Source organism: Aedes aegypti, chromosome 3 (genome assembly GCF_002204515.2).
Source record: "Aedes aegypti strain LVP_AGWG chromosome 3, AaegL5.0 Primary Assembly, whole genome shotgun sequence".
NCBI lineage: Eukaryota > Metazoa > Arthropoda > Insecta > Diptera > Culicidae > Aedes > Aedes aegypti.
The window spans coordinates 388,014,747-388,041,170 of NC_035109.1; the positions used below are offsets into that span (position 1 = coordinate 388,014,747).

Sequence of the window (26,424 nt, forward strand, 5' to 3'; positions counted from 1 at the left end):
AAAAATTTCAGCGATTAAAGCTTATGAAATTATCTTCTCAAAAATATATTTTTGAAAGTTTTCCACTAATTGGAACATAGTTTTTCCGGCTTTTCTTTACGAATTTTCTCAACGGTGGAAAATTTTGTGGAAAACTGTTTCCAATTAATATTTTTTTTATTCCTGAGAACATTTGCTTTCATTTTCATAAAAAAAACTTTGTTTCTACGATGCTTCTTTCTTGAGTTATGATTTTTCAAAGAAAGGGTTCAAAATGGCACATTTGCACATTTTTTACAAAATTGGCCGTAGCTCAAAAACGAAAAAAAAGTACATTTCATAAATTTCAGCGATTAAAGCTTATAAAATTATCTTCTTAAAAATATTTTTTTAAAAATTTTCCGCGAGTTGGAGCATAGTTTTTTCCGGCTTTCTTTACGAACTTTCTCAACGGTGGAAAATTTTGTGGAAAACTTTTTCCAGTTAATATTTTTTTTTATTCCTGAGAAAATTTGCTTTCATTTTCATAAAAAAAACTTTGTTTCTACGATGCTTCGTTCTTGAGTTATGATTTTTCAAAGTAAGTAGTGTCAGAGGAAAACAAAAAATTCCAACTGAATTTTCCGGAAAAATAAGCGACCCTGATTTTTTCTCATTTTTTGTTTATTCATATATCGATGAGCCCTGCCTGTGGAAAAAGTTTCATGAAAATCTGAGATCCTTCGGCCCACTTTGTACGGAAATAAAAAAAATCCCCAAATCTGTCATGAAACAGCCTACTTTCCGAATCTATGATATTTAGTCGAATTACGTTTGGACGAATGACATTTCGTCGAATGGGCATTTGATCTAAAATAATCTAGTTACTTTAGGAATCATATGGTATTTAATTATAAAAAAATTTAGTTGAAATTTTAGTCGAATATATTTTTTTAGGAGTTTTTCATAGTGTAATATTGACACAGTGATTAAGTAATTGAAAAAGTAAAAAGCATGTATGGTAGGTGCTATTACTAGAGGAAATGGTGGAAATATGAAAAGGAGAAATAAACACCGTGCCTTAAACCGAGAAAAACAAAATTCAATGATTTTTTTTATCACGTCCGGACGATTTAGAGCATAAGTCAGAGTGTTCGGGTTGATACGGAGGTCAATTGAAGCGGACATATCGACAAAAACTGAGATTTTAGGAAACATCGTTTGAAAATTGAAACTAACGTAACTTTTAGCTAGGAGGCCATGAGGTTGTTCAGTGAGGTCAATATCGTTATGATATGATGTCGAATTTGATACCTTTTGATTTCGTTTTGTCTATGCTACTAAAGTTAATGGATATACTTTCAGAAATGCAATGAAAATTAAAAAAAAAATGTTTTGCTCACGTATTTTGCATGATGTTCATTTTACCACTAACAGCTGTTCATTTTACCCACATTTCCATCTTTTTTTTTGCTAGCGATAAAAATATGCGAAAATTTCAGTTTGAATTCGTTGCTTTAGATAACATCCCTATTTTTGATGCTGTGCGATTGAAATATGCAAATTCCATATCTATCAGAATCAGAATCAGAACAGAAACAAGGTGTTTTTTTATCACCCCTTCACCTAGAGGTTGCATGCTAGGACAACTTGATAGAGTGTAAGAAATCTGCATTTGTGTACTGGTATTTCTTGAACAATCTTCAAGCCATCAATATGCATTGAAGGCTTGATTGTTATGACCGATATTTTGGAACTACAGTTGATCACTCAGACTCCCCTACATAACCGTTGGCGTTATTTTATGCTATTTTTATCATTCAGGCTTCTTCTGTGAGTCAATTCTTGTCACCTATGTCGGCTATTCCCACCTTTCGCGATACATAGTATGTACACAATTCTCTTGTTCGATTATTTTAGATTCCAATAGTTATCAACATATTATCAGTAGAAGTCATCGATTCCGTTATCAACGCGACATGTTTCCCCTAGTAACATTTCTTAATAACACAAGTTACTACAAAGTGACCAAACTGTTCCATGGCCAATTGTGTCAGGTCTGGTCCCCGCATTCCAAATTCTTACCCACGGTCATTGGATTTTGAAAGAATAATAAATTTAACAATATTTCACATCCCAACAACTAAGCGACAAGAATATTTAAGTGGATTTTTTGTCCAAAGCATGATTATATTTTTAAAGAATAATAAATTCAACATACCAAACGCTGAGCAATGAATAGACACTTTTTTGAACTTCTACAAATTTGGGTGAAATGAAACATCCCATATTCCAATCCAAGAATGGCTGAAAAATAAGAAAATTTTCAAGAATAGTTTATCCTATATATACTGCATTGTAATGCATAGGTAATAATTATCTTGTAGTCTTCATTATAGATGAAAAGTACGTCTGCCCAAAATAAACTATGATCTATAACAAGAAGATATAGTTCATCCATTGTGCAAAAAAAATTAGTGCGGTTTTATATCTGTTGAATTGAACGATTTTTTGATCAACCATTACTAAATATTTTTTCTACGAAATGTTCGACCAAATGTCCCTTCGAGTAAAAGTACTTTCGACCAAATGTCATTCAACTAAATGTTCTAAAGCCCTACTTTCCTGCCTTAAATTATCCAGTGTTGTAAAGCGAACTCTCATCTACTCTATATATTGTATATCGATATTGAGTCAGAGAGCCATATTGCGGCGCTTATATTAAATCCACATCCAGCGGCGGCGGTAACGCGCAGAAGATATGCGCGCAATTCAAACGCAACGTCAAAATTCAAGTAGGCTTGGATTTTTTCGGCCTTCAAGTACACAAATGTTTCAAAATTTGCTAAATCTGAAACATTTGGCGATTTTCATTATCACTGCGACGGTATATCGACATTTTCAGATAATCGCATTACGAGGATTTATCTTGCAGAGCACAATAGTAAAAGTTAGTTTTCGTGGAAGTACCCACCCCCCGTTGGATTTGGATCACAAATATTCACTACCGTTTCGATTCATGTTACGGACAGCATCAAATCCGGACACTCTACTTTGTATGAGAAACATTTCACACGATATGCTTCAATTTTTGCCGTTCAAAAGTTCTCACTTTTGAGGCTCATTTTAACAAGTATTTTTCACAGATATTTATGAAAATTTGCAATGCCGAAATGCCTTAAACGTCTCTTTAGCGGTTAAGCGATTTAATTTGGTAAATTGATATTTCATTTAAGATTTTCACAAGCTGTCCAGAATTCGAATCATAGTGTCTGGAATTTAAGGCAAAAGTGAGGAAGTATACGGAATAAAAATCATGAAAAGTCTGCACATTTCCATTTATGTAAAATTATTCATGTTGCGGAATGGAAATCATTACCCGCCATTCGAAAGTTAAGTGGTCTAAGAGCTCAGTGACGCTTAGGAATCATACAGAATGATTTATTTTATATGCTTCTTGAAGAGTTAAACTTCACTGAAGCCTTTTAATCTAAAGACAGAAAATAAGATGGATAACTTCACACATTCTTTCGATTCAAAGCTTGTAAAAATATGTTGGTTTGATTTTGCTTCTGATTCTTATTTTTTTCATATATTTATACACTTCTCACCAACAGACTGTTCACGAGTACCAATGATGATATGACTAACAACAACAGTAGGAAAGACAGTGTACCGAAACGACCGAAACATCACGGAACAATCATGGAGACGCATGGTTAATTAGTTCGAGCAACCTTTCGATTTTTTTTTCACTCAATTCGAGAGCACCAAACAACTACCTAATCGTATAATAATTGCAGTTTCAAACTTTACCCAGTTTGAATTCACTCAACAGCAATACATAGTAGTTTTACAGCCAAAGTACAACATTAAGTTGCTTAATTAAATTCAATATTCCATCCGAAAATGGTACACGCGATTCGGGATCGAAACTTTTTCCATCGCCCTTCATTCCAATTGGAGGATTCGGGGCTGGTCAAGCCAATCCCTTCCCGGACTAGTAGTAGGTGGATGTGAGGGATAACAATAGATTGAATTCATTCAGCAAATGAATCTAACAACTTTACCGTTTACCTGTGCTTGGCACTGCCTTGCCACTGCCACTACAGCAATGAACTATCGCGAACAACTATCGATAACCTCTCTTCGCTGTAAGCTTCCGGTTCGCTTTTAATTGCATTTCTGCACTCGCTGCATGCAGCGTAAAAGTTTTTGACGGTACCTTTTCCCCCTAATTCCACCGATATTGACAGTTACTTGTGACCGTCCGCTGCCATTGATTTCGGGAAGGGACTGAGGGACTGTTGGCAACAGAGGGTTAGTTTGAATGAGAGTAGCGCAAAAACTTCCGTTACACTAATTGTATTACGGTAAATGATTCAAACTGTTTCGAGAGAAGTTTATTCGATCTTGTTTCCTTCTCACATTGAGTTTCTACAGTGGTAAATTGTAGGGTAATTGGGCTTAGCGCTAAATGTAACCTGATTGATTATAAGAGACGTCCTAACAAAAATCTATTCGTTACAATTGAGAGACCTTGGAAAGCGTGGGACACGCTAAAATCTACTAACATTTGATAATATTTACAAAACTACTTCCAAATCTTTGTCACCTAGCGAAAATCTTTATCGTCAATTATGGGAGAAATTGCCCGCAGGAATCCGTTTTCAAACTCCTTCTCCGAGAAACGGTCCACTGAGGCGCGCGCTGCTTCACGAATCTTGTTGTTGTAGTTCCGGCCGTTGTACAGAATTGTGGCGATGCACCGGGCGTAGTCGTAGGCATCGATAGCCAGGTAACCGTTTTGGCTGCCTTCCGAGGTTTCCACGATGTCCATCAGCGGGCCGCCAGATCTGAAAAACAGGACATACATAACAAATGAAATATTGCGGCAATTGTCTAACATTTAATGCTTCATAAAGAAAACAGACATAACAAATAAAGGAATATTCCTCCCCAAATCTAAAATTACATAGGATCCTCTGGAATATGTGAAGCAAAAATTGAGATTGTGTTTCAAATTTTGTAACAAAATCAATGAAATGTGTCTCAATAAAAAAAAACTTGTAGTATGCTTGCCAGAACAAGCTCATTGAATTCCGGGATTTTTTTTCTAGAAAAGTCTACCATGATTTTTTATAAGGGTCCCTCAAGATTGCTACAGAAAATATTCAACAGATATGTTCATGGATAAATTCTACAAATGAAACCTGTAAGCATTGCTCTAAGAATTCTCTGAGAAATTCCTCTAAGTGTTTCTCCATGTTTCTTGTTGAATTCGTTCAAAAATTACTACAATGTTTCTTACACACAATGTACAGATTTTGTTTAGGTTTTATTCTAGTTATTCCCAGTATTATTTTCTAGTGCTCATCAAAAAGTTTGCAAAGATTTCTCAGAATGTTAGTTACCAATAGGTTTGTTCCTTAATTGTCTAGCCCTTTATTCTACCAGGGCTCTGTTCAAAATACTCACAGGATTTTTCCAACGTCGTATGCAGAAGATTTCTTAGAAGAAATAAGAAGTTATTTCTGGAGCTCTAATTAAATTTCTGCAATATCTGGAAAGACTTTATGGAAGAACTTTTTCTTTTTAAAGAATGTTTGGATAGTTGTTCCTGATATCAGATTTTTTGCCTGATTTGTAAATAGGTACTAAGAAAGACTTTTTCCATTCCTTGGGAAATTCTCCAGATTGAAGTGACAATATCAGGGTGTCGACACAATTTTGAAAATAAAATTCCCTGACTTTCCCTGGCCTTCCAGTCGTTTCCCAGAAAAATTCCAGACCATGTTGATTTGTTTGTTTGGTAGAGTTTATGTTTTAGGGCGTATGAATAAACTGAGCAATAGTTTTAACGATAATTTTCTTCCAGTTGATATTGATAAAACTGAGCAATTGGGTGTGTACTTTTCAAACTTGATAATTCGTATTAATAAAGCGGTAAAAGCTGAGTAGAAGCTAAGTAAATTCTGAGTCATCTATTGATCATATTGAAATCTTCAAGCGCAAAAGTTACTTTTAAAATTATAGAAAACGAAGTATTCGGATATTGAACTACCTCAGATTATTATTATTATAATATTTAAGAGGTTTTAAATTTTATAAATTCATTCACCTCTAATGAGAAGAAAAAGAGAAACAAATTGGTTTTGCATTAGCCTATACAATCAAATCTTATCAATAAGTTGACTATTTTTAAGAAACAGCAACAGTTGTTCTTCAGTGTTAGAATCTTTACTTAGAATATCTCGTACTGATGCAGGTAGGTTAACATCGTTCCGATAGTTGTCGTAGATTGGGCAGGATACAAGCAAGTGCTCCACTGTCAGGCGACACAGGCATACTTCACATTCAGGAGCATCACGAGCACTTCCTAAATAGTGGGCGTGTGTTATTTTTGTATGTCCAACTCTCAGACGGGATAAAATCCTTTGCTCCTTGCGCTTCTCTCTGTCGTTCCACTTTTCTGTAGTTCCTTTCACCTTCCTCAAGAACAGGTCAGTTTCCTTCGACCACGTAACTTTCCAAGCAATTTCTATAGATGACGCAATATATTTTCGAATGTCGTCACCTGGTACCTTTGTGCTTTGACGCTGGCTGGTTCTACCGACAGCTGCGAGTCTATCAGCCAATTCATTGCCAGCAATTCCCTTGTGTCCAGGAATCCAGCAGAATGATATGTTGCTTTTATACTTATTTTCAATGAGCTGTACCCATGGATGTCGTGATTTCCGACTCTCGATTGACTTTAGGACACTGGCAGAGTCAGTAAAAATCACTACAGGAGCATCTGATGGATACATTTCTTCAACGGCTAGCTTCAAGGCGGCTGCCTCAGCGGAGAAAACGGAGCAATAATTGGGTAACCGAAGCGATTTGTTGATACCCGGACCATATACCCCAAAGCCTACATTGTTTCCGAGCTTCGAACCATCTGTATAAAGTTTAATGTGGGATTTGTAATTTGTTTCTACTGTTGAGCGGAACTCGGCTTGTACTTTCAGTGGAGAATCTTTTGTTGAGAGTTTATGTTTCAGTCCCCAGTCGATTCTAGGGCTGGGCATATTCCATATGCGATCGGATATCCGGATCAGCTGTAGAACTTGTGGTAGTCGACTTCTTGTTAGATTTTTAAACAAATTATTAGCAACCGTTGATAAAAGACATTGGGGAGATTTATGCTTCGCTTTTTCGGCATATGATGTTGCACGTGTGGCAACAACTTTTGCTAACAAAGAATCAAATGGGAGAAGTCCAGCCTCTACGCACGATGATTTCGTTGGTGACGACGGGAGTAATCCTGAGGCTTCTCGTACCATTTTGTTATAAAATGGTGATAGCGATTTTTTGAATTGTTCAGTATTGCGGCATGTTGCTTCTACACCGTAGAAGATTTTTGACAAAATCAGACTATTGCCAATGTTCATGATTGTTTTCCGATTACTGGTGGATTGACACCGACTAATTGTCCGAACTAAATAGCTTCTCTGTTTCAGATTGGTTTTTAGCTGTTCGAAGTGATGGTTAAACGAAAGATGTCTGTCGAAGTACACTCCTAGTATTTTTGTCACCTTTCTATATGGAATGCGAATATTGACCACTGTTACTTCCCTAGACCATGGATTATGCCGGTGGTTACATATATGAGAGATAGAACATTTCTCTGTCGCCATTTGAAATCCAGTTGAGTTTGCCCACCTTGCAACTACTCTAATAGCTGCTTGAAGCTTGATCCGAACTCGAGTTGCGTTGTTTCCCACAACAACTAAGACTATGTCATCTGCATATACGAATATTAGCACATCTTTCGGGAGAACTTTGAGGAGAGACTCCATAGCGATCAAAAACAAAGATACTGCCAAGACCGAGCCTTGAGGAACTCCGTTTTCTTCTTTACAGGTGCGCGATAACTGATGTCCTATTGCTACTTGGAAGCAACGTTTTAATACGAAGGATTGAATAAACAGGGGTAAATTGCCGTTCAATCCCCATTCCTGAAGCTGACGAAGAACACCTTCACGCCACACTCGATTGTAAGCTTTCGAAAGGTCTAGGGTAGCTATGTCGATGTGCAGATTTTCGTTTATCGCTTGGTTCAGTGTATTACCTAAGTCCGTCATATATGCTGAAGTGCCACGACCTTGACAGAAGGCATGTTGACGAGGGTCGAGCAGCTTCCTTTCTCTGAGACATGTCATCAAGCGACGATTCACCATGCGCTCCATAATTTTCCCGTTGCAACTAGTTAAGCTGATGGGACGAAAATCTTGCACATCTTTCGACCTTGCTCCTACTTTGGGAATTGGAACGACGGTACTATTTTTCCACTCGTCTGGAAAGCATCCATTGACCCATAACTGATTATAGCTATCGAGAAGTTTTTGCTTTACGTGGATAGGGAGCGTTTTGAGAAGTGGATATGCTATTAAGTCAGGCCCGCATGATTTTCTCTTGGCATGATCTAGCGCCCAAAGTAGTTCTGACATAGTGAACGCTTCGTTGTATGATTCGTCAGAGGTGAGTGTGTCGAGGGAGAAGCTTGTTGGGTTGACTTCGATTTTTGTTTTCTTGGCCAAAAATTATTCGGAGTACAAAGCAGATGAAGAGATAGAGCTAAAATATTTGCCTAACTCATCCGCGATATCCTTTGGATTATCAGTATAATGTCCATCAACTTTTAGTTGAAAACCAGAAAACGTCTTTTTCCTCTTAAGGCATTCAGTCGCTGCCATATTCCCTGAGTGGATGATTTGGGGCTGATACCATCGATAAAATGTTGCCACGAAGATTCTTTAGCTTGCTTAATTATTGATCTACATACTCTTCTTGCCTCCAGCTAACGTTCCTTCTTCGCGTCGTGAAATGGATCATCTGATTTTGTGCGCTTCCAGACACGTAGGGCCTTCCTACGCAATTTAATCGCGTTTTTGACCTCGTCACTCCACCATGGGACGGCTTGTCTTCCTGGCGTTTTCGAAGTCCGTGGGATGTGTTGCTTGGCTGCGCCAACGATTATTTTGCCTAATGGACCTATGCACGGGTTCACTATTTGACGTTTTAGCGGTGCCATGTTATTTATGTCACCATGGAAACTAGTGAATTCGGCACCGCTCAAACATCAAATTAGTGAACTCGTGCATCGGTCCATTCTACTGCTGAATATTCCCGATTCATTTCAATTTGACTGTCGATGTTTGACTCAAAGGCTTCCCAGTTCGCTCGATCAAATATCCAACGCCGTCTTCTTCCAGTGCATGGGGGGCTGTCATTCCCAAGGATTTCTATAGGGCAGTGATCGCTGCCTGCTGGGTCACGGTGAACATGCCAGCGGAGATGACCAATAATACTGCTGGAACACAACGATAAATCAATAGCGGTTCTCCTTTGTCCGCTGATGTAGGTATCGCTACCATCGTTCAAAACGATTAAATCGTATTTTTCGCAAATCCGCATTATCGCTCTACCTCTGGGGTCATCCCGTGAAGAACCCCATGCCCTATGATGTGCATTAAAGTCTCCCAGAATCAAAAAAGGGGGCTCCAAATTAGACAGTAGATGGTCGAAGTCGTGTTCAAATGTAGGGTACGGTTGAACTGGAATATAGATGCTTACCACGGTACAGTGAAAGCGACCCTCAAGCTTTGTTGCCAGAGCGAGCATTGGTGTGTCCACAGGTATATTCGAGTGAGGTTCGTCTATACGTACAGCAAGGGCGGATCCTTGGAAAATGTTGCTACCGGTCAGTGTACGCCACGTATATCGGCCCCGGAGCAAGGAAGCCAGATCACGTGTAGCGTTGGAGCGCAGATGATGTTCTTGTATAGCCAAGACTGTTGGTAGGTTTTCTCCTTTGATCAAGGCATCCAGGTCGCTTAGGTTTCGGTATAAGCCGTTAATATTCCACTGGATAGCTAAACGGCGGCGGTTACTTGGTGTTTCGGTTAGGCTACTGTGTGTACTTGTTGGAGATGGTGGCGCTTCTTGCACATGCTGCCTGTTAGGGTTCCAGAGGGTGTACTCTAGAGGGTTCTCTCGTTGTTGTAGGGTGTTTTCTGAAACGTTTTTAGAAGCACGATGCCACTACCTCAGATATAATTTGACAAGTTTCAGGCATGAAGGACAATTTTTGACACCTTCCGCAAACTGATTATACCATTTTTCATAAGACGTCACTCTATTAAGATCATTACTATGCTTTTTTAATGGAAGGATTTTCTTCCTGAAATTTGGCTACTTATTTTTCAGGTAAAATTACAGCCATTGACAAGGAACTTTCTTTGAAAAATTCAACGAGGAATTCAACAAAAAAATCTCAGAAATTCCAATTTAAATTCTTAAATGTATTTTTCCATGTCTTCCTCCAAAACATCTTTTTCCAGGAACTCCTCTAATGTTTCTCCTAGAACCTCCTCAAATGTTTTATCTAATGATTTCAATATCACAAAGAATTATGTTGTTCCTCCAAAAACAAGTCCAAAGATTTGTTAACTAGTTTAAGAATTTTATAATTACAGCTCCAGTAGGCGAATTCCGGCGCGTATTTTCTTTGAAGAAAAGAAAATTTTCTTGCAGGTGAATAATGAAAGAAAGTTTCTTCTCTTTGAAGAAATTGTTCACCGGAATTCACCTAGAGGAATCTCTAAAAAATATTGAAGAATTTATTTCAGTCATGATGTTTTTTCCTAGAAATTAGTTTAGAAAGCATAGGAGTATTACAGAAATACTAAAAACATAGGAATATTACAGGAAAAAAAATGTGTAGGGATCACATAGATACATTTTCCAAAATGTATTCATTTTTTCATAAAATTCTTCACCATGATTTTTTACAGGTAATTTATGTTAGTTAATTTTTAGAATTCTGATGTGATTTTTTTAATTCAAGCAACCGTTCTACCCAGAAATTTATCTAAATATTTTTAACAGAATAAATTCTGGAATTGAATAACGCGCTAATAACAAGTTTTCAGATGTTCATTTTAATGTGTCGTGCCTTCAACAGTCCTCGATTTAACTACACTAAGAATGAGTATTCAATGAGTATCTTCCAAGTACTTTTTTCGGGGGTTTGTGCTAACGTAAGAACTTCATGTACACTCACAGAACGCGACACGACAACGAACATAACACATATTGTTGTTACAAACAATTGAAAAAAGGATTTAAATTTACCTTTTTATTCGACCGGTTTCGATCTAGCCCAACTACGGGAAGATGTTCGATTAGCCTTCAAAGTAATCTCACAAACTATCAAAGGATTACTTCAAATTAAATTCCTGCAAGTTCTGCTTCCAGTAATTTTATGGATTCACAAAGATATCATAGATAATAATCTTCATATTTTTTGGAGAATTTCCTGTATATTCTCAGAACAAAAAACAAACTGGATATATCTGTAAGTAAGCTCCTGAATAAAATCCTGAAGTAACGCTTGGAATTCACAATATTTTCATAAAATCCTGGAAAATTTAAACTGAAAAATCTAAATTGAAATAGATAGCAAAATGAACAAATATCAATATTAGAGCACTTTGGGGTATTATCTTTATTGTTTCCAGAAACGACATGATAAAAAATCAGAAATTATGTCTTGCAGTTTTGTGCTCTTGAAATTTTGAGATACGGTTTTCATCTTCACCTAAATACGAGAATCTTCATAGGTTGTTCTCTATATTTCGTTTTATGTGTTTGTGGCGGCAACCACCACAAGTTTAACTTGGATATTTTGGGCAAACTTGTAAAGATTGACATGATTTGATGAAGTGGATTCCATTTTTTCCTCAAGATTTTGAAGAGAAGACAATGATTTGATCTAACAAACTTTAGAACTAAATATTAATAAAGCAAGCTACGTCAACTTTGGAGAAATTGTTCAGAGAGCACTGTTGATGCTTTTCATTTCAGAAAATTTTAGATTCTAAGAATACGTATAGGTAGTTAATTATAGCTCACTCTCATATGCATAAAAGCATCTTCTCAATCAACTTGTTTGATGTTGTAGTATTGAATATTTTTCCCTGACCTTTAGTGAAATTCCCTGACTTTCCCTGACTTTCCAGTTCAAAAATCAAATTCCCTGACATTCCCTGACTTTCCAGGTTTTTCCAGGTAGTCGACACCCTGGTCAATATAGAAGAGCCAGAATAGAGGAGTTGTAAGTTCTACCGCTAAATAAATACTGGTGGGATTTCATCTGGTCCTGATCCTTTTGTAGCATCTAAACCATTCAGACCTGCCATAATGTCTTGAACATGAATTTGATTTACTCCAACATCCCTTGAAATCTCTGGAAGGTATGAAAAATATCCAAAATCACGATCATTATCAGAGAAATTCGTGTAAGTTTCTTGAGAAAATAGTTGCAAAAAGGTCACAAATATCTTCTGAGTTATTTTCTACTTTTTGTCTAATGTCATTTTTTATGGGAAATTGTTTGAATTAATCTTAGACATGACATAATTGAAAAAATTCTATGGACAACACATGACTTCATTTTCCGTTTTTATATTATAATCTGTAAGTGCATTAGAAATAGTTAAAACACTCAGATACTTTTCTATTTTTTCTTGACTATTATGTGTTTTGTAGGTTTTGTGTGCTTTTCGTTTGCCATTCTTCAAATTAATGATTTGATTATTGAACCAGACTGGATTTTTGAACCAAAACCTTGTCTTTTACGTTTGAGTGGAACTTCCTCTTGAATTATCTCCGACAATATTTTGTAGAAGTTTTGTACGGAAATTGAAATATTTATTTCCTTTTTCAGATTGGATTGCCAGTTTACTATATATATTTTGCACCTAATATTGTTATAAGTAACCTATAATATGGCTACTCAACATACACTGAAAACAGCCTTGCAGTCAAAATTACCATGTTGATGGTTTGATTTAAATGCACAACGCCACTTTATTTGTGCAGACTACACACTACGCTCATCTCAAACGGATTTTGTAGTGAGATTTACCATGGGGACTGCGTATTATGGAGTCGGTAAAAATTACCATGTTTCGTGGTAATCGTAACAACATTTTTGAGTTATTCTGTGAATCATCAATTGCGTTTAAGTTGACAACATTTGTGTAGTAAAATGCACTGTACGATTGTAGTATTTGTGACATCTTCCAGAGCTTGATAATGTTTCACGCGCAATGCATCTGAATTTGCAAATTTGTAGAAAATCAGATGCTACAAATTCGCAAACCCGAATGCTTTGCGAATAAACTTTGATAGTATCAAAAATCAGAATCAATAATTTTTATTACCATGGCTAACAATTTTATAGTACTTCACACTTATTAATTGCACATTATTATTCGACCTTAGCAAGCAGCTCGTATTGGAAATGTAGCATCCAGGTCCATCAAATAGTTGCATTCATGGAGTAATCTGTTTATTAGTGAAGTTTAGTTAAAATTCGTTAAACAATCTTAGAAAGGTAACTTACCTATATAATAACTTTGTCTGCGAATGAATGGAGAACATCTTGAGAATGCATTTTCATTTTCCGATTTTACTAGCTATTTTTTGCAATCAAAAAGAAAAAAAAACATTTTATGTACCATTAGAGCTAAACCATGATTGGGCAACACAAAGCTTACATTTTCCTTTAATACCTGTTCCAAAGATAACTTCACAAACATTTTTTTTAATTAAATTATTATGTTTTCAACATTTTCCAAGCACTTCGTTCGACTATGCTGGAGCTGTGTTTTCTTCGAAAACAGTAATGGCGTCTCTTGCTACAATTAAAGAAAAATCAACCGTGACCAATTTGAGTAATTGTTTTAAACGTGGCCATGGTAAAAATAAAACCACACGATATTAGACATTATCGTTGCTGCAGTTAATTTAACTGCATCCTGGAATTGTATTCTCAACTACACGGGCATGATTACGGTTACTCCAGCATTGATTTCAGTGTACTCATAACTATAGTCGTCGGGATTGAGGTAACTGTGCAAAAATATGGAATATTCGATCGTTGTGAGGAATGATTCATTAATGATTCATAACGGAAAAACAGATTCCCCAACACAAATCCTCACATATATTCGTTCTTAGAAACAATTCTGCTGTTTCATGACATTTGGCTGAGTCCTAGAAAAGCAATTTTCTCAAATATAATTGTAATGTTTCATTTTTACTAACAACTGGAAGATGAATACTCTCATTATCAAAATCTGAAATAATATCTACATTTCGTTGATTAAAGTCACCATAACTATGAATTTTATATTCAGGAGGAAAGTATGGAACGATTTCTTCGGCTGCTTTGAAGAACAATTCATACGTCGACATAGTAGCTCGATTAGGAGGAAATATATCGCGAATATATGAATCTCACCAATGATCTTTGTTTTCAACGAAAGGTGCACAAAATCCTTAAATTTTGGCGAAGCAATAACTCTGAATTTAATTTTAAGGAAATTGCAACTAGAACTCCACCACCTGACTTTCTTTGGGTTAAAACTAAATCCCGATCATGTGTTTATAGTTACTATCAAACATTTCTTCGTTTTAAATGCTTACATTCCATCTTGTTTCAGTGCTCAAAATAACTGAAAACGTGGATATTAATATATTGTTACTGATTCCATTCATTATTTTTTACATTTCTTCTACAATTGATTGAGTCTATGTTTTACTAAACGACTGGTCTGAAAAAAGAGAAAATAAAATAAACAAAAAGGCAAGACTAAACTATAACTAGGAAAATCTCCAATATTTTTTTTATGATTGTTATACAAAAATTTCAAAGAATCCAAACAGACAAAATCTTAAAAATTTATCGTGACATAGAGTCAGGAATTATTCTATTTCATAAAAAATGTTCTCTAGAAATTAAAGCACACCGTAGATTTTCTAAGCTATTAAATTAATGATTCTTTTACGGATTTCTGTATAATTAGTTGTAATTTATTCAGTCAAGATACTTTAATAGTTTTTTTTTTCTATGAAACCAAGAGAAATTATAACAGAAATAAAACAAAAGAAATTATAACAGAAATAAATCACAAAAATAAAATAATAATTATTAAAAATTAAAAAAGAAATCTTTTGTCTTCTGGGAATTTATCCGGTATTTCTTCCTTGTAGGACTTCTTTTAAGGTATCCATATAGGACTTTTTAAATAATTCAACAAATAGTTTGACTAAGTATGTCTTCAGAAAATACTTAAGAGATTATTCCAGATATGGTTTAGAATTGCCTGCATTAGAATCCCGAGATTTCTTCAGGATTTCCATCATAGTTTCACAGAGAAATTATCCATGCAGACCCTCAAGGAATTTCTCCTGGAACAAAGAACCACAAATATTTTTTTCGGGAATTATTGGAGAAATACCTTGAAACCCCGGAGAATATCTAAATTAAATTTTGAAGTAGGGAATCGATAGCGGCTATGGACCCTTTGCGTATGATGGACACTCTACAGAAGAAAATATATAAAAATGACAGTCAAAGCAGCCTGATTTGCTGTTGACAAGTAATTTCTTGGCCTATCTTGATGGATGGGAAATTCCTAAGGAATCGATCAAGGAAGCGTTTTTTTCTGATCGCAGCACGCAGTTGAAAAGAACTGTCAGTTCAAACGAGAGTCGCTGTAGAAAATTTCTGCAAGGAATCGGCGAGAATTTTTTTTAGCGATTCCTGTTCAGCAGCAAATCAGGCTTTAGGCTGCAGTTCCAGACAAAATGTTTAGTCTGAGGTGTTGGAATACAGATATTTAAACAGTTTTTTTTATGAAACCACACAAAACCATAATTAGCAATTCCAGGTTCCTATTAAAAGACATGGAGCTTGTTGTTAGGCTGCACAGAACATAGATCCGTCTGAGATATCATTGCGTAAAAGCGACGAGTATGAATTTCAGCCACCGAGGAGCTTATTACTAGCAATGGAACCCTAATAAGTGTTGAAACTCTGATGTACTTTTGTAGGAGAGAAAAGTTTTCTGAACGGACTTAAGGATACCCTGAAGGATTTTCTAGATATATGGTTGGATCAATTATTAGAAAAAAAAATCAAAACTGGACGGACTTACTGAAGAAAATTTTACAGTATTGGAGGAATCGCTGTATATAATTACTTCTGTGTAGAATCCATGGAAATTTAATAAGAAATTACTTGGATATTTAAAGAGTCAGCTGGAGTAATATCTGGGTAAAAATTCTAGAGAAATCTCTATAAGAAAAAATCCCTGGAAGCAGGTGGAAATTCATGGAAGAGATCTTGGAGGATATGCGGATTAATTTCTGGGGCGGTTTCAAGAGCAATGAACGGGAGAATCCGTGGGTGAATATCTGGAGAAATTCTTGGGAACATGACTTGAAAATTGATTACAGAAAAAAAGGAAAGGAAAAAAGAAAAATCAGCTTTACCATTCTTAAATTAATTTTCGTAGGATATCAAAACTATTTTTTTTAAATTCCGGGAATAATAATGTGTGGGAGAGGAGCCTTCCTTAGCCGAGTGGTTAGAGTCCGCGGCTACAAAGCAAAGCCATGCTGAAGGTGTCTGAATCCGATTTCCGGTCAGTCCAGGATCTTTTCGTAATGAAAATTTCCTTGACTTCCCTGGACATATAGTGTCGTCGTACCTGCCACACGATATACGAATGCAAAAATGGCAACTTTGGCAAAGAAAGCTCTCAGTTAATAACTGTGGAAGTGCTCATAAGAACACTAAGCTGAGAAGTAGGCTTTGTTCCAGTGAGGACGTAATACCAAGAAGAAGAAGAAGCAGAAGATTTCCCGGGGAATTGGACTACTGAAGGTGTCAAAATTGATTATTAAAGAAAGTGCTTGTACGTTGCACTTTCTGCGACAATGACCAGTATCCTGGGCTGACAAAATTTTCACAACGTGAATGTTAAATAATATTCCGTTAGAGAATTAGATTTTTTTTTCAGGGATTTCTATAAGCATCTATTGAGATTGAGGTATTTGTAAACGAAACTTTGGGAGGAAGGGAAAGAATGTAACCTTAAGGAATTTCATGAAAGATACCTGAATGTATTCCTATAGGAATCTCTGGAACGTTACTAAAGTTTTTCGTCAAGGATTCTGAGAAAAGTTTCTTTAATGTATCTCTAGAACTAAATATAAGACATTTATGACCTCCCATTATGAATTAAGACTTTTAAGAGATTTGAGTGAAAATAGGGACTAAGTCTTAACAAAAAGGCCCGCTACAGACTAATTTGATAGTAACTTAAATGATTGCATAACAGTTTGCGGTAATCCACTTTGCGATAAACCATTTAGTGGTCAGTATTATTTCACAATGTACCGTTTCGCGGTTCGTATCGGGATGTTTCATCTTAACATGTAATTCAAATCAACAACCTGCATTCAAAAGAAGGGAAAATCACAGATGAATCACACAGTGACAATGTCAACAATTAACCGTGCAACTCGTAGGAAGAGCCCTCGCCAATAAATAGCATTCGTTCGCAATTAGCCGGAAACATTTTTTTACAGAACTTGGAAAAAATTGAGTTTTGAAGAAGACTCTTGATTAGGAATCCCATCTGATCAATTGAGAAAATCAGGATATGTGCAAAACTCACCAAATTTGAAGCCAAAGAAGCTGAAAATTAGAACATGTCCTGCTAAATCAGGACGGATGGTAGCCCTACTCTTGATGAACGTGTTATAAGCTTCAATGCCAATAATTATGAAAAAAGAGTAAGTTTTGAAGGAACAGTCTATGATCAAAAGAAGGAAAATGAGTAATGACTTGAATAAGCTAAAATTATCAATTTAAATGTAAGCGAATGTTTACCAATAGTAATAAAGAAGGAATAACGTATGTTTAAAAAAAGGAAAAATGACCGATTAAGGCGAAAATAGGCCGCCATTGAAATTTGTACGCGTCGTTGATGATTGTTGCTAATTCATCTCACGATTTCGAATCAAAGAGAATCAGTTGGTTTTGACACAGCTGAAAAAGTATCAGCATACTTTATGCATGTTAGCGCGTACAGTGCAGTGATACTTTTTCAAGTCAATATAAACTATCAAGACTGAGTTTTATCACTTCGAAATGCAAGCTGAAAAGTAATCATTGTTGCCAAAACGAATGACGGGCTACTTAGCCTTAAGTTTAAAAAAATCAACTTAAGCATATCGTTGGTAACATAAAAATAATCCAACCAGCCAAGAATCTTGACACGATGTGCAGAATTAACAGTTTCTTCCTAAATTATCAAGTCGATTTCATCTTTCTCTTGGTGCTCTATATAACGACCGGTAACATAATGAGCAATTCTCGCTGAAACCAGGCCGCCATCGCTACCCATCGTTAGAATTCCAATTTTATGTCACGGATCGCTAGTTTTCGATAAAACTCAAGGGTGGTCCTTTCGGTTTTCTCAAATTGGTGGACCCCTCGTACGCCAGCTAGCTAAACAGTTTGCGAAAAAGTCCATTTTCTGATAAGTCTTGGGTATTTCTTCACGTGATATGTCTCATATTTTCCTTGCAACACATAGCTAACTTAGTGGCATGGAATAGAGAAAGGATATAGATTTCATTTAAAGTTAAAAAAATGTTAGCCGTAATTTTGAATTTGGCCGCCATCTTGAATTTTGTTAGAAAAATCGTTTCTCACCATTAGCGCACCGCTCGTTTCGAATTCTGAGATCACCATCAGAAAGCTGAGGAAAAATTGCGTAAGATAGGCTTCATAAACTAGATAAGCAATGGTATTTACCCTATGAAATGAACAATTTTCTAAATCATGTTCTACGATTTTGACGTATATGACGAGTGCAATCAATGCATTTTCATTTTCTCATACAAAATCATTTTCTGTATAACAAAGAAACAAGTTTTCAATCGTTGGTGTATTATTTGAGTCAGATGAAGAATAGGAGTATTATTTTGAGTGATGAAATCAGGCGGCCATCTTGGATTTTGACGCCATCTTAGTTTTAAGTAGTAGTAGGCCCAACGAAAAGTTTCCATACATTTTTTTTCCGCCAAAACCTTATTTTTGCATGAAACGTCGAGAAATGATGTTACTTTTTTTGCACGGTTTTTGAAATTTTGAACTGAAAACTTTTTTTGCACGATACGCATCCCCCGTGCAAAAACAGAATCGGGTGTAGTTCGTTGGGCTACTCTTATAAATCCTACAAATCAGCGGTGTACTTGTTGCGGTGATTCAATCACGCAACTAATTTTCCAGTGTCGGTAGACTTATGTTTAATTAAATAATATCATAATTACTCACAATTTACAGTTTTCTTCTGCAGTTTTCTTCTGCAAACTATGACATATTTGGACACTTCCAGTGCAATATTTCACTCTAAACTGCTTTTCACTTCATTCGTTTAGACTTGATCAAATGATAGAATTACCAGTTGTGCAACCACACCAAGAGTATTTATATGATTAATTTCAAGTTCGCTATTCGGCCAGACGGCATTCGGTGAAATGGCTGGTCACCATTCAAGATAATATCTTATTAACGTAAGAAAAGCGGTACACCGCGAAATGGTATAAACCGCAATACGGTAAACCACAAAATGATTCATACCGTGAATGGTTTGCCGCCAAGTGTCGGACAATCACTTTCATGCCATCAAGATTGACAAAGAAAGTTAGGGCTAAGTAGCCCGTCATTCGTTTTGGCAACAATGATGACTTTTCAGCTTGCATTTCAAAGTGATAATACTCAGCGTTGATAGTTTATATCAACCCCCCCGCGGAGTGACAGATAACGCAATTTTCACGTACCTACTTGCAACGTAAACAATGGGGCCATCCACCGCTGCCGGCACGATTTTTCACTATGGCAGATCGGAATTTTGTTTCGTTGTTGACGGATGCAAAACAACGAATGGAATGAAATGAAATAATTACGAGTCTGATATTTTCGTTTTCCAATGAAAATAAATTTAATAAAATCACCAAGTTTAAGCACCAAATGAACTTTAGAGTACACCAATTCGTTCGGTGAAAAGATTAAATGACCTGTTAGTGCTTTGTTTTGCGGGAAAGTAATCCATCAGAAATTACTCACAATACAGCCTAACTGATTTTGTGGATCGTTTTTATGAACTCAAGAGAAATATTGTGGGCCTCGCGGCCGTGCGATTAGTGTCGTCAGGCTTTTAAGCGCATCGTGTCATGGGGTGTGGGTTCGATTCCCGCTTCTGCCATTGAAACTTTTCGTCAGGAATGTTTCTTGGCTGTGCCACTGGAGCATGCTTATCCGTTGTCTAGTGCTAAGTTACAGTCTGTACAGCCTTGTACAGCTAAATGGCTGAAGACGGAGTCCTTGTCTTTTTATTTGAACGTGTTTCAATAAGATCGAATCAAGTCGATATTTTTTTATTTGCATTTTTTTTCTATACGGAAAACTGTTCAATTTTTCTCATACTCACCACCAGAGGTCTAAGTTTCAATCAAATAAGCCTATGAACTAATATACGATGACGCCATGCTGCAACTTCCAGCGAGAAGGAAACCTTAACTGCATACAGAAAAATGTATGAATACAGAAAAATAAACAATTTCGTTGCACATTTATCCACGCGTTGTTCATCCGGTGAACATTCGTGTTGGTGTGGATTTCATTTTATGTAATATTTAGATTTAGATCGGAAAAAATCAACAAGAAAAGAAGACTGTGGATAAGTCCATTGGATGAACTACCCAGCTATTCAAAAGCGGTAATGTTACGCCAAAAGTTAGCTTACTTTCTGGTAGGGAACCAACATATTGACGTTTGACTTGGGTCCAATCAATTGACTTGTCCACCGGTGTGATAAATTCACTCGGTCCAAGAATGTTGACACTTTAGCGGGTCACGCTTTTCAATGCTCCCCAAGTGTCAAAATTCTTGGACTGAGTAAATTTAGTGCACCGGAGGATAAGTCCATAGAGCTTAGTGACATTTGAAAACACGTAGACTAGCATACGCTCGTCATACACAGTTTGTTTTTGTTTTCCTCAAAGAAACTTGCACACGCTTTTCAGACTCATCAAAATGCATATGGAAATATAACCCAATTTTTAAAATTTAAACCCGGATTCTGGGTGTTTTTCGAGACAGAGTGCATATTGTTTTCCTCTAAAGTTCACAACTACATCTACACTAGGGCACCCATACCATTGGGCGTGATAACCACTATATCAAGCGACCCATGTGAAACGTCAGATCACTAGATCCCTTTTTTATAAAAGCTGGATATGATTTCAGATTGATTTCAGGCTTACAACTACAGTCAATTTCCCATAAATTAATGATCATCGTTAATATTTAAGGATGATTCAAATTTTACGTAACGAAGAAATTTGCCAATTTAAACCCCCTCCCTCCCTGAAGTAACAGATTTTGTATGGAAAATTTCAATTTATTGTATGGACCGTAACACTACAAAAGACCCTTTCCCTCCCCCTGTTGTGTCATGTAATATTTGAACGATCCCTAACAAATTTGTCTTGCTTTGAATTGAAAAGTGCTCAATAAATAATTTCGTAAACAAAGGATCGGTTACTATAAGCAACTTACAACATGCGGACCACATCACACCACTATTCAAAACTCGCTCATGGGCCATACAAAATCTTCCCGATGGCCGTACAAATCCTTTCAGAGAATCGCAATTTGGTAATCACTCATTTATAATTATATTACAAATTCTAAACAAAAATTGTAGAACTTTTTTTATGTCCATCAAGCATAATTCTAGTTTACGCCCTATTTTGAGCGCACTCCGTGATTTCATTGAGTTTGACAGTACCACGGACCAAAATTTTTCGGTACACTGACGTTGTATTGCAGCTGTCATGATGCTCCCGGGGGTTTATATCAGTGGTCACCAAACTGCGGCCCGCGGGCCGCATGCGGCCCTCACCAAGGTTTTGTGCGGCCCTCGGAGTGATTTTGAATATTGAATTAGTGCGGCCCGCATGTTGTGATTCCAGAAGTTAAAAATTTATCTTCTGTAAAATTTCGCAAACGTTTTTCTGTAGTGGTCCATTCGATTAGTCTTCAGATTTTTTTCTTTCCTATGTGGATATCGACAAACTAAGGGAAATTTAAACGATTTCTTATTTTGCCCGATAACCCAAACTTTCTTCAACTCTTCGTTATCTAAAAACATCGCAATTTACAACGTTCCAGTAGCATTTTTTTCTAGTACAGTCATCTCTCCCTTACTCGATATTGAAGGGACCATCAAGTTAGGGGAGGTATCGAGTTACAGAACACAAAAGCAGTGCAACTGCGTTCGAAGGGACCATCGAGTTAGCTATGAAAACCAACTTTTACCATGGCTCTCTAACTCGATATCGAGATAAGGAATATCGAGTAAGGGAGAGTTAACTGTATTTCTATCTACATTCCCAAATTATATTCCCAAGTTTCGCTGTGGATAAGGATTTTAATGACATGGAAAGTCATTTCAAGATTGTACTACTGTTGCAATAATGCCATTATTTTTTTTTTTTGAAAATATTAGAAGATTATCAATGCTTGTTTAATCTTTGAAAAATATAATCCACACGCTTTATCTTGTAACTCGGTACTGGGTGGTTTGTGGCCATGATGTTTAGCTTAATTCTTGACATTTATTTTTGCACAAAGGACGAACTCTTGAGAAGTTGAATTCTGTCAGTGTTATCATTTTTCGGGAACCCTTGAGTTTTGAATGGTGCGTAATGATGGCACTTGCTTAACTTGAATAAAATCAAAATTTGTGGTTTTTTCATTATTCTTATTCCGAACGATTCCACACTTTTGCCTCTTATTCCGAGTACTTTGATTATAAAGAGAAGAAAGAAATTGAAATCATTAATTGAACTTACCTAGATCTCAGAGAGACGTCTAAGACAGTTGAGCATTCTAAATTTTCAAATCAAAACAGTAACTGTCGAACACAATAGGCATGTATATTGCAGAAGTAACCTGTCGACTCCAATAGTAATCCAGTTAAGTTAAATAACTACTGTCGAAACAACTCGACTGACAGAGTCGTGCATAGCGAATTTTTTGGTCAACAGAAACTCTAGCCAAGTCGTTTTGATTGGACTTATAAAAAAGATTTACTTTTGTTTACTGCTTGTGGCCCGCGACGTGTTTTAAGTGAGAAGTTATGGCCCGCATAACCAGTTAGCCTGAGGACCACTGGTTTATATTGACTTGAAAAAGTATCACTGTATGCGCTAACATGCATAAAGTATGCTGATACTTTTTCAGATATGTCAGTGCAAAACCAACTGATTTTCATTGATTCAAAATCGTGAGATGAATTAGCAACAATCATCAACGACGCGTACAAATTTCAATGACGGCCTACTTCGCCTTAAAAAGCTGTGCTTTTATGAACAAGAGCAGCTGAGAAGCAGGCTCAATTATAGTTGGCACGTAACGTTATTAAGAAGAAGAACATGATGATGTATAACTATGGAGAATTTTCCTTCTGAAATTCTTACTCACCTGTTCGCGACCATGATCAGCCCAGCAGCCATACATTCGACCACACTGATTCCAAAGTGTTCGTTCCACATTGCGTGCAGACCAATCGTTGCCACCTGATAGCACTGGATCAGCTCCTGGTAGGATACGTTCACCCTGAATTCAACCGAGTTCTCCAACGACAGGTGCTTGGCAAAGTCTTGCATATTCTTCACACGTTCCCGATCTTCCTCGCCGCGACACGAGCCAACGATGACCAACCGAAGTCGATTCCATAGCGCCTCGTCCTTATTCAGGAGGGTTCTCAATTCGTACATGGCTTGCAGCTGCAAAGGATGGTCCTTCTCCGGGCGGAATTGTCCAACCGATAGGATTACGATCTTGTCGTGGGCGCTTGCCAACGATTGAAGTTTCTTCAAATGCGATACCTCACACGGGGGATACACCCGATGAGTTTTGTATGGAACATCCCAAAGAGAAATTATGTGATTCTCGGTCCAACTGGAATTCACCATCACTGTATCAGCACACCGGCCAACCATTCCGTAAATTTTGGAGAAAATCCTGTAGTAGACAATTTTAATCCAAGTCGCAAACGGGTTCTTGGCCACATAGGCGCGGTTGTTGAAAGTGTTGACCTGATTCTGAACCCTTCGCAGCATATCAGTGCTAATCGTTGGATAATGAGTGTAGCATCCAATTTTACATCCTCCGATGTATGAGAATATAGGATATGTGAAAGCATACCCCATCGTATCGATGAAAACGTCCGGCTGGAGTTTTAACAAAGCTTCCATTCCCAATACCATAGATCCCAAACTCTGACCTAGCAAGGTAAAGTATGGATACCGATTTGCTTCCACCCAAGTGCGCTTCTTCAAGAACACAAACTTGATTCTCTTGCTGTCCAAACTGATGTTGAAGGTTCTCTCCGCTTTACCCAGAATCTCCTTTGGCGTCGCCTCCAAATCACCCGTATAGATGAACAATTTGATGCCATCGTATTTGTTCTGGAGGGCTTTTACCGCACACCAGAGGACACGTTCTCCTCCTCCCCCAGCATTACAGTAAGGATGGAACAGTGCCACATATTTATCGTTATCGTTGTTGGAACGGCGCTTATTCTTCTGGCTTCTGATTATCTGGCGTAGCAATAAGAACACCGTTAGCAAACCAATCAGCAGAAAAGAGCCGATGAAGAGCGCCACGTAGATCCTGCAATTTGAACACAATCAATCCGATTGTTTGCCATATTTAGAAGAAAATCATTGTCAAAAACTTACAAACTGCACATGCAAAACATTGCGAAATATTTCTCTTTGATTTTCACATCAAGCACAACACATCGCACATTCACGTAAGTATTGATTTTTCTTGAATTTCCTCCGGAAGTCCTCCTAGAAGCAAACTCGTCCAGTGACCGACGATAGACGACGAGAAAGGATTGTTTACGAAAAGCAGCCGCCGCTCCGATCGATGCAATCCGTGACAGATTTTGGCTTTTGACGTGGAATGCGAAACAGCGGAGCAAAACAAAACTGCTGGTTCGCAGATGAAAGAGAAAACTGGAAATTGGCATACAGGAATACCTTCTTTGTGTATGTACGTTAATAAATCTGGACAAACATTTCAAAAGGGCACATCGACATTGGTAAACATTGGCTTTGCAAGACTCTGTTGAGCCCAATTCAACTCGATCACGCTCACCAATACCACTATCAGGAAGAGCTAACACCAATCTGTCTGATAGTGGTGTTAGTTTGCGTGGGCGGGCTAAAGAGGGCTCAACAGCAACGTTTCTGAAAAAAGGCTCAAGACCTCTTGGGCCCTTTTCAAATGTTTGTCCAGAAATTTCCGTGCCGTGTTAGGGATCATTTAAAATTTTTGTATGGATCGTAACATAATGGATGACCCTCTGCCTCCTCCTGTTGCGTTACGTAATATTTGAACAATCCCTTATTTACGTGACCATGTTGGGATCGAGCGAACTTGATACCGATCAAAAGCCAACGGCCCACGAGTGAAATCGTGTACAGCGGGGATTCGCTGGTTGGAACACGATTGCCCTCCATCTAGCGAATCCGATCCGTTAGTTGGAACGACTGACAGATGGTAAAAATGCTCCAGACTAACGCAACAAGGACGGTACTCAGACGTCAAAGTTAGTTTGACACCTTCTTTTGACATTCGAGTGCTTTTTAGTTGGATTTTTTCCAACCAGCTAACATCCAACCATCGAGTCATTTTATGTAGCGGACCCCCAACGAGCAAATCCCCACTGTATGGACATATGCACGGGTTCATTATTTGACGTTTTAGCGGTGCCGTGTTATTTATGGGAGCATGGTAACCAGTGAATTCGGCACCGCTAAAACATCAAATTAGTAAACTCGTGCATTGGTCCATAGACCAACACGGTCGTTTGCGAATGGAGCAATGCACGAGTTCACTATTTGACGTTTGAGCGGTGCCGTGTTATTTACGTGACCATAGCAACGAATGAATTCAGCACCGCTAAAACGTCAAATTAGTGAACTCGTGCATTGGTCCATACCCTTTAATGGGTAAAAATTCACCCATTTCCGCTAGAAGTGCCTCTCCACATTTAATGAGTAAACACGGTTTACTCTTTAAAGAGTAAAAGCGGTTTATGTCAATGGATGGGTATTTATTTACCCATTATACGAAACGCCAACGCACCGAAAAATGGGTGAAAAAATACCCTTTTTAGGAAAGAAGAATGGGGGAAAATTGTTTATTTTTCTCGTTTGGGTTTAGTAATAATAAAACTTCTCTTTTCATATAATTTATTGACGAATACATAAACAATGCACTTAACAGATTAATTGAAAAGAAAACTCAATAGATTTTCATGTTGAAATCAGCCATTGCATCTTCCAGAACTGAGCTCAAAGCAACCAAGAGTTTCTTGGAATCTGGAAATAATTTCAAATAATCTAAATTAGATTTCATTTACACCTATGCTAGTATCACTTACCATTTATTAATAATGTTCTACGAGCATC

At 37.1% G+C, this 26,424-nt stretch overlaps 1 protein-coding gene across 1 annotated transcript; it reads right to left on the reverse strand.

The window, feature by feature from the left end:
- Positions 1-4,326: 4,326 nt before the first annotated feature.
- Positions 4,327-24,898, reverse strand: LOC5563668 (GDP-Man:Man(3)GlcNAc(2)-PP-Dol alpha-1,2-mannosyltransferase). The gene is made up of 3 exons (XM_001647915.2): positions 24,682-24,898; positions 23,420-24,613; positions 4,327-4,814 (listed from the first exon to the last, which is right to left on the reverse strand). Exons 1-3 carry the CDS (start codon positions 24,699-24,701, stop codon positions 4,574-4,576), a joined length of 1,455 nt encoding a protein of 484 aa, XP_001647965.1. The 5' UTR covers positions 24,702-24,898; the 3' UTR covers positions 4,327-4,573.
- Positions 24,899-26,424: the final 1,526 nt, after the last annotated feature.